Genomic DNA, 14,828 nt, shown 5'->3' with positions numbered 1-14,828 from the left:
TACTTTGCGGAAGAGAAGTGGATGAAAGGATAAATGATCCAACAAAGGTGTAAAATTCATGGACATTGAAAATCACTGTTAAAGAATTACAATTACATTGTAAAAAGTCATGATGCAACTAAAAGCAAAGTGTAAAATTCCATGGATGGTTAAATTTATGTATATACTGATATAAAAAGGAAAAGGACAAATGATACACTCAAAGTGTAGTTGCCTAAAGAGTACTAACCAAAATAATCTTCCCAAGGCAAGAAGTTTGTTTGGACCAAATCAAACAAATCAACTGTCTTACCTCAATGATATACTTCTCCAATGACTTAATTTCATTAAGAGCTTCTGGATCCTGATGAATAACTACAATTTCTTTCAAAGGATACTGGAAAGAAAATGGAAGGGAAAGTTCATAAGCATCCAGTCCTCTAAACTGCAGAAAAATGAATGTTAAATGTTTTATCTGAATCTCAAGCTCCAGACTAAGCAGGCATAACTAGTACTAAGTCATTCACACCCTTATTGCAGAAAAGAAATTTATGCCATTGCTGGCAGCTCTTTATATTAAGAAAATACTCTAAAACATAATTATCTAGGTATGTGCAATGCAAAACAGATACAAAATCTCAAACCTTTATTGGAATAGTTTTGCGGTCTCGAATCACTCGCCCGAGTTCAATCACAGACTGCATTCTAGATACTGCACTCTCGGTTTTCTTGTCAATCAATTCCTCTCTGGTTGGTAGAGGTAGGGATTTGAAAGAGATTAGATTCAAAAGGAGAAAATTCCAAAGAATAGGCATGCTTACGTGAGGAACAGGGTCAGGCTAGAGATGTGATGGTGTAGCTAGGCTTTCCGGGGAGGCTCTTGGGAAGGACAGCACATGCCTGCCTTTGGGGCACACACTGAGAAGCAGGCAGCAAGCCTGAGCCTGCTGCTTAGTGCCTAGCAGCTCCCCAAAGCGATCCCAACAGGCCTACCCACCCCTACCTGCCATAGCTCTACTGGGGATTCCACACTAAGCATCCCTCCTATCCATTCCGTAGCCTGAGAAGCAGCTCAGGGGGGAGGCAGGGCATGAAGGGGCTGGAGCAGGGAGCTGGGGGCCCCACTTGAGTGCATCTCTGGCAACTCTCCTTCCCCTGGCCCAGGAGAGGCTTATGTATATTTGATTTTTACCGAACATGGGGCAGCATGAGGTAGTGGATACTGAATGTGTCCTTGTCCCGGACAGAAACAGGGTCAATCAGTGTCTTCAGATTCTGGTACATCAATTCAGTAAGAAAAGGGGTATAGGGGGCCTGTGTAAGGACAGAAGACATCGGGTCATTCATACGTAGCCATCATTAACTGATCTCAGGGTGAGAAGCAACTACATAAACATTTTAGAGAAATGATATGGGAATATGCACAGAAATGAACATGAGGTTACAAAACATGCCCTATGAAAGAGAAATGACGTCATTTTGAACTTGGCGAGCTAGACACTCATGAAACACAGCAGCAGGACTAACAGCCAGAAGTGCCTAAAACATTCTTGAGGATGTCTATAATAAAAACAGGAGTCCCTGACCACATGCCAGTCAAGTCAACATGCAGAGGAATGAATGTCCCTAAACCTCTGTAAACTGGGGAAACACCACCTGCTTCACAGGATGAAGGGGAATGAGGTCAGACATGAGACACCAGGCAGGGGACCTGGTACAAAGCAGGTTTTCATTCCATGTACGTTTAGGAAATAAATAGAAGCCTTATAACATTAAACTGGAATAGCAGAAATAAGATACAGGAAATTAAAACTGGAATTTTTACTTGTATGTCATTTATTTCAATTGATAGGAACATGTCTCAAGTAAAATACTGTTTGCAACATATTTTTGTTTGGTTAGCTATTAGTTCAAGAACTTCTCCACTACTCACAGACAATTACAGGAATCTACATTAAGATGAGGTATGCCGCTCTTGAGTCTAGATGCAAGGACCTTGACCTGAAATGTACTGCCAAGGGTGAAAAGAAAGAATCCAGCTTTTAAAGCTAATGTTTTTTAGCCGTTATTTGACATACATAAGCTAACGAGATTTCTGAAAAGAAACTAGAAATTTAGGTTATTTTAACACTTCTATTTCTATTTTTAGTGAACAAATACAGAATAGATACAGACGGAGGACAGTGCAACAACCGGGCACCACAAGCAGCCCACAGGGCTAGCATCTTACCATAAGTCTGCACAGAGAAAGCAGAACACTAAACAAGGTCTCCAGAGCCATAACACAATCTTCTATCCCATTTTCACCCTAGTGAATAAAAAACACACATTAAACTGTTAAAACCAATAGTTCATTGTAAGAAAAAAAAGAATAAAAAGGGGAAAACTCAACCATAATAAGGTTACCCAGAGATAACTACTTTAAACATTTTAGTGTATGTCCTTCTAGATATATGTACATATACACACATACATGTACATGTGTGTGTAATATAATTTAACAAAAACAAGATTATTGTTTTGTTACGGGATTTTATCATTAACACATTTGAAGGCAGTACTGATGCACAGTGGTCTGGGCATCCCTCACTCCTTGTTTTCTACCATTGTTGCTTATGTACAGCTTAAGTCCTGGGACAGGATCCATGCTTCACTCACCCTATATCCCCAACAGGCTTAAAGACGAGTCTTGTCAATAAGTAACTGTCCCTCTAGAGGTAGAAGTGAGGAGGTGTCCCTCTCAATATCACAGCTCTACCTAGAAACATCTGCAAAATATCTGCATGAATTTATTTCAGATTTTAAGAGGTCTGCTCAGTACAGTCCTGTTTGGCCTGAGACTTTCCCTCTAATATGAATGTCCATAATTGTGCTTTGAAAATATGCAAGATGTCTTCTAAACTTATGCGTTCCCCAACCAACAAATGGTAATACAGTTAATATGCAATTAAAAGGAAAAAGATAGCTTAAAAAAGTCAGAGCATTTGAAAATGCTCTTTTTCGTTTTGGCTGTTCTCATTTTTCCTCAACTCTCATACTTCCTACACTTTCTGCTCTTCCCAGCAGCAGCCTGCACTTACCTTTAATCTTCTACGGTTCATCCTGACATACCAATTAGTCAGAACATCCACAAACTTGACCAGGCGAGGAACCACAGTATAGAGTCTGTAAGCTAAAAGTAACAACCAATCAGGCAGTGAGAACACGTAAGCATCTTGGGTGCTTAGGACAGGGCTGGATATAAGAAAGAGCAAGCAGCCCCTGCTATCCAAGGGCTGTCACACCTGTTAAGGAGGCAGAAGTACCAAAGTGAAACAATCAAAACTGAGGACGTACTATATAGCTGTCAAGGTGTCTAGAGGCATGCACAAACCACCCTGTGAGCTACATGCAAACTCCCAGTGTCAGTGAGAAAACAGGAAACCCCGTATGTGTGGCTGAGGGGCCGAGGCTGCCCGCCAGATGACTCCATGAAGCACCATTTATCTGGAACTGTATCAGGTGGTAGTACCACAAAAGCCTGACTTCTTCCACTGTGCTACCTTGACCTCAACTAAGACAGACACATAAAAAGCAAAAAGCTTTAATTAGATCCTAAGAGGCAGAGCACAGATAAGGGCTTCTCAACCAGAGCAATTTTGCTCTGCAGGAGACACTGACAATGTCTAGAGAGACATGCTGGTTGTCAAACTGGGGAGGTGGGCACTCTTGGCATCTGGTGGGTGGACTCCAGGGATGCTGCTCAACAACCTACAATGCACAGGCCAGCCTCCACCACAAAGAATGACCCAGCTCAAACTGTCAGCAGTGCTGCCACTGAGAAACTCAGGCAGGGGCTGTGCATAAAATAGAACAGGGTTTCTAAAGGTTAAAATAGTCAAGGAAAGAAAGCTAAAGGAGGTATTGGAAGGAGAGAAGAACCTTGAAGAATCAGAAAAATTTGAAGGCTCCCCTGAGGAACTCAGAGGGCAAGCAGGAAGTTAAGGGCATCTAGCCAACTTTGTTTGAGGCCCAGACTTATCTTCAGGATTTTTGCCATTCACCTCCCCTTTAACTGATACTCTCTGTTGCACAAAAACAAACACGAAAAACAAGGAGAGTAAGACCAAAAATCATAAAAACACACCACAATTTATATTAAGAGTTCAGTGACTGTTAATGAGGTTCCTAGTCTAAGCTAACACAGTGGTTAAGTTGCCAAGGGCAGAGTTGCTCTCTGTTGCAGTTCAAAAAGACTAGCACTGAGGTGCTGCTAGACCAACACCTGGACCCCAGGCCAGAGGCACTCGCTGGTCATACATTTCTAGAGAGGCAATTTTTGTGATCAGAGGCTTGTTCTGTAAAGACAGAGGCCCATCTAAGTTATTTCTAGGGTTCACTACACTTTTCACCTTCTAGGAAGCTAGAGTGTTCAAGAGTTGCAACTCTTATAAGGTAAATTAAGCCCATATATAATAAAAGGGAGCAGCAGCTACCACTGAAATCACTAATACCAACTGCAGACTCTTCAACGATGCTACCTATTTAGTTCTCAGAATTCTATTTTGATGAGGGAGGCAAGGGCATAAAGCTGACAGGTTGGTGGAGTGGGAACTGCACTGGGCAATCTGGGTCTGGAGCCCCTCTCATCGCTTCAACGTGCACCACCTAGCCTCCTGCACCTGGCCCTTACCACTCGGCTGTGTGTACAACTGCTGCCAAACCTCTAGTTCCCAGGCAGACCAGGTCCCAGCCAGGATATACATTCTCAGGTCACAGCCGTTGCTGTCTAAAGATGGCAAGGGCCCCCAGGCAACAATCCCATTCATTTATATCACTCAGGAGGGAAAACTGGACACAGCTATGAGTAGGTATCCCAGGGAGTGTGGTGAGAACCCAAGTGCCGATGTCTGCTTTGCACACTCATTTCCATCTTCACTTATGTCAATCTGTCCAATAGTTTGACAGTCATATGACCCTTATTACATATGTTTAATAGAGTGGGTGTAGTCCTTCAGGATGACTGATAAAACATTCAAAATTTCCTGGACTAACCATCCTATTGTGCCAAGTACAGAGGCACCAACTATTCCACAAAGAGCTATGTACCAGCTGAGGAATGGAAGAACCCTGTATGAACCAGATTGCTCTGGCCCCTCGAATCCACTGGAGTGCAGTACCTGAACAACAGCACCTGGCAACCACAGGACGCTGGGGGAGGCTGGTTTATGTCACAAGGGTGCACACAGGGATGCCATCTTTTCTCCCCTGCCCACAGACTTTATCAGACCCATCTCAGGTATCCAGGTTAACAGTTTCTGGAATTTCTCGCCTTGACTTACGGTTGTTCCATCTCCAACTTCTAGGAAACCAACATAACCTACTTTTCCATCCCTGTCTAAAACCAAATTCGTTGTTGCTAGGTAAGAGAAATGTGGGGAAATGTCAACTTCATTATTGTTTTTCTGTATTTCCTAATTTTTGCAGGCTGAACGGGGACTATTTATTTAATAAAGTAGACCTAAAAATAAATTAAAAACATATTAATAACAACTACTACTTATTAAGTACCTATTATCTGCTAGCTACTGTATGTACATAATCTCCATCTGAGCCTCATATTAACTCTTACCAGGCATTTTTCGGAGAGAGAAATCGAGGCTCATAGATTAGGTAACGTTTCCCCCAGGGAACAAGTGGTGCAGTTGGGTTTTGAACTCATGGGCATCCACTACTGAAGCCTGTGATTCCATGGGCCTGTGTGGTATCTGTGGAGGGGTGAGGTCACTAGACATCCCCCCAAGACAATCTCTAAGGCCTTGGAACAACACATTTCTACAACTAACAAGCCTTAAAATTATATTTGAGAGGTAAAGAGAAATATTTATTTATCTATTTTTCTGTATCTCTCAAAATTTCTATAAAATTTCCTCTATGTTTAGAGAGCCCAGAAATAAACCCACACACCTACAGCCAATTAATCTTCCACAAAGGAGGCAAGAATATACAATGGAGAAAAGACAATCTCTTCAGCAAGTAGTGTTGGGAAAGCTGGATAGCCACATGTAAATCAATGAAATTAGAACACTCTTTCACACCATACACGAAAATAAACTCAAAATGGCTTGAGGACTTATAAGACATGACACCGTAAAACTCCTAGAAGAGAACATAGGCAAAACATTCTCTGACATAAATCATACCAATGTTTTCTTAGGTCAGTCTCTCAAGGCAACAGAAATAAAAGCAAAAATAAACAAATGGGACCTAATCAAACATAAGCTTTTGCACAGCAAAGGAAACTATAAACAAAATGAAATGACAACCTATGGACTAGGAGAAAATATCTGCAAACAATGCGGCTGATAGGGCTTAATTTCCAAAATATGTAAACAGGTCATACAACTCAATACCAAAAAAAAAACCCAATCAAAAAATGGGCAGAAAACCTAAACAGACAGTTTTCTAAAGAAGACATACAGATGGCCAAGAGGCACATGAAAAGATGCTCAACATCGCTAATTATTAGAGAAATGAAAATCAAAATTACAATGAGGTATCACTCACACCTTTCAGAATGGCCATCATTAAAAAGTCTACAAATAAAAAATGTTGGATAGGATGTAGAGAAAAGGGAACCCTCCCCTACACTGTTGGTGGGAATGTAAATTGGTGCAGCCACTATGGAAAACAGTATGGAGGTTCCTTAAAAAACTAAGACTAGAGTTGCCATATGATCCAGCAACCGCACTCCTGGGCATATACCTGGAGAGAACTTGAAAAGATACATGCACCCCAATGTTCACTGCAGCACTATTTACAATAGCTAAGACATGGAAGCAATCTAAATGGCCACTGACAGATGAATAGATAAAGAAAATATGGTACTTATACACACACACACACACACACACGTATACATATACAATGGAATACCACTCAGCCATAAAAAAGAATAATGCCATTTGCAGCAACATGGATAGACCCAGAGATTATCATACTAAGTGAAGTAAGTCAGAAAGACAAATACCATATGATATCACTTATATGTGGAATCTAAAATATGATACAAATGCACTTATTTACAAAACAGAAACAGACTCACAGACATAAAAAAAAACAAACTTATGGTTACCACAGGGGAAAGGGGGTGGGGGAAGGATAAATTAGGAGTTTGGGATTAACAGATGCAAACTACTATAAATAAAATAAACAACAAGGTCCTACTGTATAGCACAGGGAACTATATTCAATATCATATAATAACCTACAGTGGAAAAGAATATGAAAAAAATATATATATACACATTTGTATTTCTGAATCACTGTGCTGTACACCAAAAACTAACGCAATATTGTAAATCAACTATACTTCAAAAAAAAATTTCCTCTATGTTTATAAAGAAAAACAGTTAAATATCAAAAGGACAATTACAAAGAGAAGACTCCTTATTCCTGAGAGAAGGCCCAAGAGAGACACACCTGCCATTTCAGTCTCAAAGAACCCAACAAGCGACTGCATAAAGGACAGGACCCACCGGTCTGTGATGTTGGTACTTTCTTTAACCATGTTCTCGTTGTAAAGGAATTCCATTTCTTCCTCCTAGGAAGTGACAATTATTGAAACATTCTGCATGCCTGGGGGAAACTACTGTAGAGAAATGAATTTTTTAAATTATTTAAACTGAAAGAAGTATCCAAACAAATCAAAAAAACACCACAAAAACCCAGACCCTGTTGGCAATCTAAATTTCTGATTCTTAGCAATATTTTCCAAGTAAACTCTGAACTTGGAACATTAAGTCCTCAATTAATGAATTACATTTTTGAGTGAACTAAAGAGAATTTAGGAAAAAATGATTCCTATGCACCAAAGAGTAATTATGAATTAAGAAATATTCCAACATCTTGTCGTTAAGTAGGCGGTTTAGTTACTTTGAATCTGAGGAAGGAAGGACAGCAAAACTGGCTAGGACTGGACAACTGTCTGTAAGTTGAAAATGAGTACTAGGAATTAATGTCTTTGCTTAAATTATTTTACACAGAATGCTCTATTCCACCCCTGCTTTTTCCTTTGCAAATCCTCCTTGATCCTGAAGGCCTACTTTACCTGTCCCTACTCAACGGCATCACCATCAGGATGGCAAGGCAGTGACCATGCTGACTCTTGCTCTGATGCTGGAGCCTGCATCTTTCTGCCATGCCCAGATGAGCCCCAACTATGAGTGGTTTGAACCAGCCTGTGTTCCTGAATCCCACACCAGCAGAGGCCTGCAAAGTAGACCCACGTTAGCACTGCTGGCCTGAGAGGTGGTGGGATCCAAAAGATAGCAACACTAGGGATGTTGTTCCCAAAGACCTTGTTCTTGGGAGGGTTCATTAGCAGAATGAGATGAGCCAGAGGCAGCAAGAAGTGACCAGCCTGCTGGAATGCAATGCTCAAAGCTCAGCTCTCCAACGAGTTTCTCAGGAAGGAATAATATCACATGTTTAGTCAGAGGCAGTTTACTAAGGAATTCTACTTTTAAGGTGTTGGAGATAAAAAGATGAGTGGTACCTGAGCCCTGACCCCAAATGGAGTCTAGGAAGCATGCACAGGCACATGTGCAATGAAGCCTGCTGGCCTGAGAGCAGTTAGTAGGGGCAAGGGAAGGGGCTTCTCAGAGGATGCCTCCCAGGCCAGCACGTAACTGCTCTGAGGCACTTTCTTATATATCAGAACCACTATTTTTCATCCCAGCAACCCAATGAGAACTTCTCTCACTTTCAGAGTTTCAGCCCAAATGCACTCATCAAGTGGCCTTCCCTGACCACCCATCTGCAGCAGCCTTTACTAGGCACTCACTCTGATAGTAGCTGATTCTTTACTGGCTCCCCCATCACTAAGTCCCCAGTACCAATTTGGCTGGCTAAATGAATATCCAATGCAACTCTTCTTCAACAGGTGAGGCTTCTGTGTCTTGCAGAGGTGAGCATCTATCCAAATGGTGAAGTTCCGGTCCTGTGCTCTTGGCCCAGTATGGACCCCAGACACCTGTCACACTTTCATCTATGGCCTCCCCAGTGGCTCTGAGCCCCCACCCACCGGGCCTGTTAGCTCCTGTCTTCCATGGAGCTCTGCTTCACAGCTGACCCCTGACCATCTTTCGCAAACCCAGCTCAACCCAGCTCCGTGGGGCAGACCCTACCCCACAGCACTGCAACCCACACCTTCTGTAGCCTCAGGACGTTCTGGATGAAGAAGCGATAGGCATTGTACCAAGGTAGCAGCACATCCTTCAGGACATCTCGAACACCCTCCTCCTTAAAGCGGAGGTTTTCTGCTCTCACCACAGGGGAGTTAATCAGGTATAATCTGGAAGAGGAGAAAAATTACATGGAAAAGGGACGTAGACAGTAAACCAAATATTACTGACATGTTGACAGGGCAATACCCAAATCAGCCCTTTTTCTACAAAAGTGGGGAATTATAAATACGCTTCTAACAGTCAATTTAAAACTGACAAAATTCTTATTTTGTGTAAGAGACCTAGCAAATTATAAAGGGGAGACCAAAAGCGCCACACCAAAATATGGCACTGAACTAACCTAGAAGCATGCCCTGGGCTGGTCCCAGCACAGGCCTCAGGCAGTATGGCAACACTAAGAGGAAGAAGCCAGGCCCTCCTTCCAGGACATATGTGCAGGCATCAGGGATTCACAAGGAACAGCCACATGTGCTCTGCCAGCACAGAGGGACTCAGGGGGCAGAGACCAGGGATGTTGTTAAACATCCTACAGGATGTTTCCTTCAACACAAAGAATTAAGAGGCCCAAGTTGTCAGCTATGCCAAGGTGAGTCTAACAGATAACTGGGGGTTGCAGGACACCCCACTAACTGCTCCTGGGCAACATGGCAACCGTGAACAGGCTTGCCCACTGCCCCTCGGTGTGGGTCTCTGTGTTCGTAACAGGAAGATGCTGAATAAGATCTCTTTGGTGCCTTTTAACCTGAGCACTCAACGTTTATGACTATGACTATTTCAAGCAGTATCTCACATTTCTCTAAAAACTTTTCAGTATTTTTATTTGCTCTAGCATAAATTGTACCTCATACGGCTATTTGAGGAGTAAGTGTAAAATTGAAATAAATGATATAAGAGAATTCTAGTATCAATAAGACAGGGAACCTACAGAAGGAATGAGGGAAAGGCACCAGCAACTAGCCTGGGAGTACGTGTGCTGCTTAATAAAATCCAACACACAGCCTCCTCTTCCAAAAGACCTATAGATATAGAAACATCTTTACTATTTAGAAAACCACCTTGGGGGATTAAAGTCAACACCATACCAATGTAATTCTCCATGTAACAGATGTGCATTTTTTTAAAAAAGCTAATTATAAACCAAATTAATAGAATGATTAATATCACTGAAAACATGATTAACAGAATGTAAGATGCTTAATAAGAAATGACAAATACACACAAGGCAGAGCACTGGTTTGTACCTGAGGGCATCAGCACCATATTTTTGAATGACTGAAAGTGGATCTGGATAATTCTTTTTGCGTTTGCTCATTTTTTGGCCATCACTTGAAAAATAGAAGGGAAACACCAAATAAATAAGTCAACATCACAGTTTATATATGGTTACAGATTATCTACAAATTGGAATACGTAAGTGCAAATGGGACACAAGCTACTACTAAGGCACAACAATAGGTTGTTAAAGCTTCTTTTTGAATACTGTAGCGAGTCAATGGAGAAGTTTCGGGATAAATGGCAGCAGGAAGATGCCAGAGTGTAAAAGTGAAAAAACACAGCCTTGGCATTTATCCCAGAGAAACGAAAACTTATATTCACACAAAACCTTAGAAAGTTCACAGCTTTATTCATAGTCAGCAAACACTGGAAACAACCTCAATGTCTTTCAGCAGGTGAAAAGTCAAACTGTGGGTCACCATGGAACACTGCTCAGCAATGAGAAAGAACTATGGATCCATAAAACCACCTGAGGTATCTCCAGGGAATTACAGTAAGCAAAAAAAGCCAATCACAAAAGGTTATATATGATATGAATCCATTTATATAACATACTTGAAATAACAAAATTACAGAGATGGGGAATAGAAGAGTGGTTGCCAGGGGATGGGGATTAGGACTGAAGGCTGAGGTGGGAGGAGTGTGAAGGGGTGGGGTGGATATGGTTATAAAAGGGCAACAGAGGCATCCTGTGATGTTGAAACAGGCCAAGTATCTTGACTGTGCTGGTGGATACAGGAACCCATATATGAGATAATATTGCATGCAATAGCAAATGAGTAAAACTGGGGAAATCTGAGTAAGACTGGTGGATTCAATCAACATCCTGATTGTGACAATGTGCTACAGTTTCAAAAACGTGACCATTGGGGGAACCAGGCAAAGCACACAAGGGGTCTCTATTAATTTTTACAACTATAATTCAGTAAGATTTTCAATTATATAAAAAAAGTACAGACTATAGAGGCAGACTGCCTGGATATAGAACTAGAATTTCACACTCTTTTGCTGTATGACCTTAATTTTTCTGCACTTCAGATTCCTCAAATGTCAAAATGGACAATGAAAGGACCCATTTCAAATAGTTCTGGGGATAAATGAGTGAAGATGTGTAAATGCTCAAAACAGAGCCTGGTACAGTGCCAGGTGTCATCCCCCACCTTGAACAGCACATGAAGCAAGGTATCTAGGTATAAAAATTTCATTTTCTTCTTTTTATTTGTTTTTACTTTTAATGACTAGAGGCAGTAGAAGGAAAAAATAACTCCTCTATAATAAGCCTCTAGAACCAATAGCTTCCTCATATATTAAAAACAGGACAACAAAAATCTATATTAAAGGACCAGTGTACAGATTTAATAAGAGCTATAAGCAAAAGTACTTTATAAAATTCTAAATGACAAATGTTATTTTATCACTAGTAGTATCATGGGACACATGTCCTCCCCTCTGTCCTCCTCCATTAGGCTTAGCTCTTAATGCAGTCCTTCTCCTAAGACAGAGGAATATTTAGAGACAGAATGTTACAGGTTGAGAAGAGCACAAGACAGGAGTTGGATGAAAAGGGAGAGCAGGAAGAAGTATAAAGGCAGAAGGAAGGAAGAGAATAGGAACAGAGCTGGGGCATTCCTGAATCCCTTTTTCACAGAGAATGGTTAGATCCAACCAGAACATGCTGAAAGAATAAAGGAGATCAGGAACTGCAACTCATTATTACACAAGGGAGTGCACCTGCCTTGCCAGGACGAGCCCATTCACAATCACATTTTTGAATGGCGGCCGTCCAAAGAGAGCTGTGGCCAGCACCAACAGGGTGTAAAACCTGGAAAAAAACCCACAAACAAAGAGTTCAATAAAATATGAAAAGGAATTCAAGCATAGGAAAAAAAAACTGTGTTTACTTATTGGACTGAATTTCTATTTTAGGTAAGTTACACTTCTTGATAATCACAAAGCAATGGTTCTTGATCCTGGATACATCAGAATCATCTGGGGAGTGCTGAAAAATTAGGCACAGGACCCACTGCAGACCAGTCATATTAGAGCTTCTCACTAGAAAAAATAAAATGAACTTTATTTAAAGCAAATAAAGCCCTGGAATGAGGTACTGACCCCCTGCTGGGGACAGTACTATCACCTTCCTTGGGGAGCTAGTTGGACAGCCACAAGGCAGAGCAGGGCAGCACTGGGTGGCCTCTCAGGACCTCCCAGAAATGCCAGGCTGGAAATCCAGAGATATGTTGCCTTTAGCACAAGGTCATATGGGACAGTCTGATGACAAAAGATGAAAAAAGCACTCTCATCCAAAAGTTAAAAGCTAGTCTATATGAACATAGAAAATGTTTTTATTCTATCAGATATCATGCATGTTTATATGCTACCTAGATTGTTCCCTAAAAGAACTCTATCACATTCATGTAAGCTGTCCCAGTAAGTAATGCACTTGTGTCATCTCCGACCTGATTTTGCATCCCAAGAACATCACTAGACACAACTAATGAGGATGGAAATCAGACAGGTCAGGAGGACCCTGGTTCTTATGAGAGGCAGCCCATACCTGACAGAAGGCGAGGGAGGCAATGTGCACATGGAGACCCACGTGAGGGCTTTTAACAGTTGCCAGACATGGCAACTCCTCAGAGAAACAACTTATTGGTGAGTCATCTGGCCCTCCCTAAGAACAGGAGTTTGTATATGGTAGCTGTTTCTACAGAAAAATGGATTGGAAGCTGAAAACATTAAGAACATTAAGTCTGGAATTCCATCAGTTTGTGATGACTACAAGTTGTAAAGAGAAAATGATACCAACATTCTTTTAACACTCCTGCAGAAACATTACTAATGAAAGTATAATTAGAACCCGGGTCAGCCAAGCTCATGCATGAAGTGAAGGTAATTCATCTTTTTCTAATTAAGAGGATGAGGGTACTGCTTTAGATAAGGCATCAGATAAAACCAATGCCAAAGTCCTCCCCACCATGTTTTTTTTTTTCTTTTTTAAGAATTTTAAACTGGATTTTTCAGAATGTTATGAGGCCAGCCTTAACATCTTAGTACATTTTCAACTAACCCTCCAATTTGTAGCACCCACTCAGGTAAATTCTATGTAAATACCCACTAAACACTTGTGTAAATGATTTGAAGTAAACAAACTAAGGACACATTAATTGTTTTGTATCACTTAACCTTTCCATACACCAAAATCTCTGTATTCCAAAATGTGAAAGAAACAATTCAAACTCTAAAACTACAGCCCTAATAGAGTGTGAGATTCCTGCTCAAAAGACACTTTTATGGTATGTTTAGTGGTGAGGGGCAGAGGGCAGGAGCAGAGCCTGTCTTGTTGTTTTGTTTTTTTTTTTTTTGTGGTACGCGGGCCTCTCACTGTTGTGGCCTCTCCCGTCGCGGAGCACAGGCTCCGGACGCGCAGGCTCAGCGGCCATGGCTCACGGGCCTACCCACTCCGTGGCATGTGGGATCTTCCCAGACCGGGGCACGAACCCGTATCCCCTGCATCGGCAGGCGGACTCTCAACCACTGTGCCACCAGGGAAGCCCAAGCCTGTCTTGTTTGACACAATCTCCCCAGCACCCAGCTGATAAATGCTCAGTAAAATACTTGTTAAATCAGTAAAACACTTTAAAGAGGGACTTCCCTGGTGGCACGGTGGTTAAGAATCTGCCTGCCAATGCGGGGGACACAGGTTTGATCCCTGGCCCCAGGAAGATCTCACATGCCGCGGAGCAACTAAGCCCGTGCGTCACAACTACTGAAGCCCGCGTGCCCAGAGCCCATGCTCCGCAACAAGAGAAGCCCTCTAAATGAGAAGCCCGCGCACCGCAACAAATAGTCCCCGCTCGCTGCAACTAGAGAAAGACCACGCGCAGCAACAAAGACCCAACACAGCCAAAAATAAATAAATAAATAAATAAATACGCTTTAAAGAACAAGAAACATACCATCCTCTGGTTTGGTCAATGCCTTCAGCAATGAAATCTGCAGGAAATGCATCCTCAAACTCCCTCTTGTTTTCAAATGGATAATGAATTTGAGCATAGGGCATGCTGCCACTCTCGAACCAACAGTCAAACACTTCAGAGATGCGATGCAACAATCCCTTCCCACAGCGTGAAGGAATGGTCAGATGGTCAATGCTAGTAAACAAAGAAGTAGCCACTTCTATTAATTTTAAGCAAAACAGAAATTACAGTTTAATTGCCTAGAGGAAACACAATGCCCTCACAGCTCTTTCATATGCATCTGCAAACAGAAATATAGGCAGTTATCACAGGCTTTCAGAGAGCACCATCAGGGCTCCATCTGGAAGGTTATATACCAAAGTCTCCT

The 14,828-nt window shown here is 41.7% G+C and overlaps 1 protein-coding gene across 5 annotated transcripts in view; it reads right to left on the bottom strand.

Moving 5' to 3' along the window:
- IARS1 (isoleucyl-tRNA synthetase 1) overlaps positions 1 to 14,828 on the bottom strand; it is an 82,443-nt gene that overhangs the window by 28,827 nt on the left and 38,788 nt on the right. For all 5 annotated transcript variants that reach the window (XM_082842880.1, XM_082842884.1, XM_082842883.1 and 2 more), the window contains exons 16-25: positions 14,441 to 14,635; positions 12,217 to 12,303; positions 10,448 to 10,531; positions 9,169 to 9,313; positions 7,441 to 7,561; positions 3,060 to 3,151; positions 2,210 to 2,287; positions 1,172 to 1,293; positions 624 to 726; positions 293 to 376 (exon numbers count right to left, since the gene is read on the bottom strand). In XM_082842880.1, the coding sequence (XP_082699006.1) occupies positions 293 to 376; positions 624 to 726; positions 1,172 to 1,293; positions 2,210 to 2,287; positions 3,060 to 3,151; positions 7,441 to 7,561; positions 9,169 to 9,313; positions 10,448 to 10,531; positions 12,217 to 12,303; positions 14,441 to 14,635 (1,111 nt within the window). The remainder of the gene's footprint in view (positions 1 to 292; positions 377 to 623; positions 727 to 1,171; positions 1,294 to 2,209; positions 2,288 to 3,059; positions 3,152 to 7,440; positions 7,562 to 9,168; positions 9,314 to 10,447; positions 10,532 to 12,216; positions 12,304 to 14,440; positions 14,636 to 14,828) is intronic.

The sequence above is a fragment of the Leucopleurus acutus genome (genome assembly GCF_964270905.1).
Source record: "Leucopleurus acutus genome assembly, chromosome: 7".
NCBI lineage: Eukaryota > Metazoa > Chordata > Mammalia > Artiodactyla > Delphinidae > Leucopleurus > Leucopleurus acutus.
The sequence above is the reverse complement of the archived record's forward strand: the minus strand, read 5'-3'. Positions and strand labels throughout refer to the sequence as shown.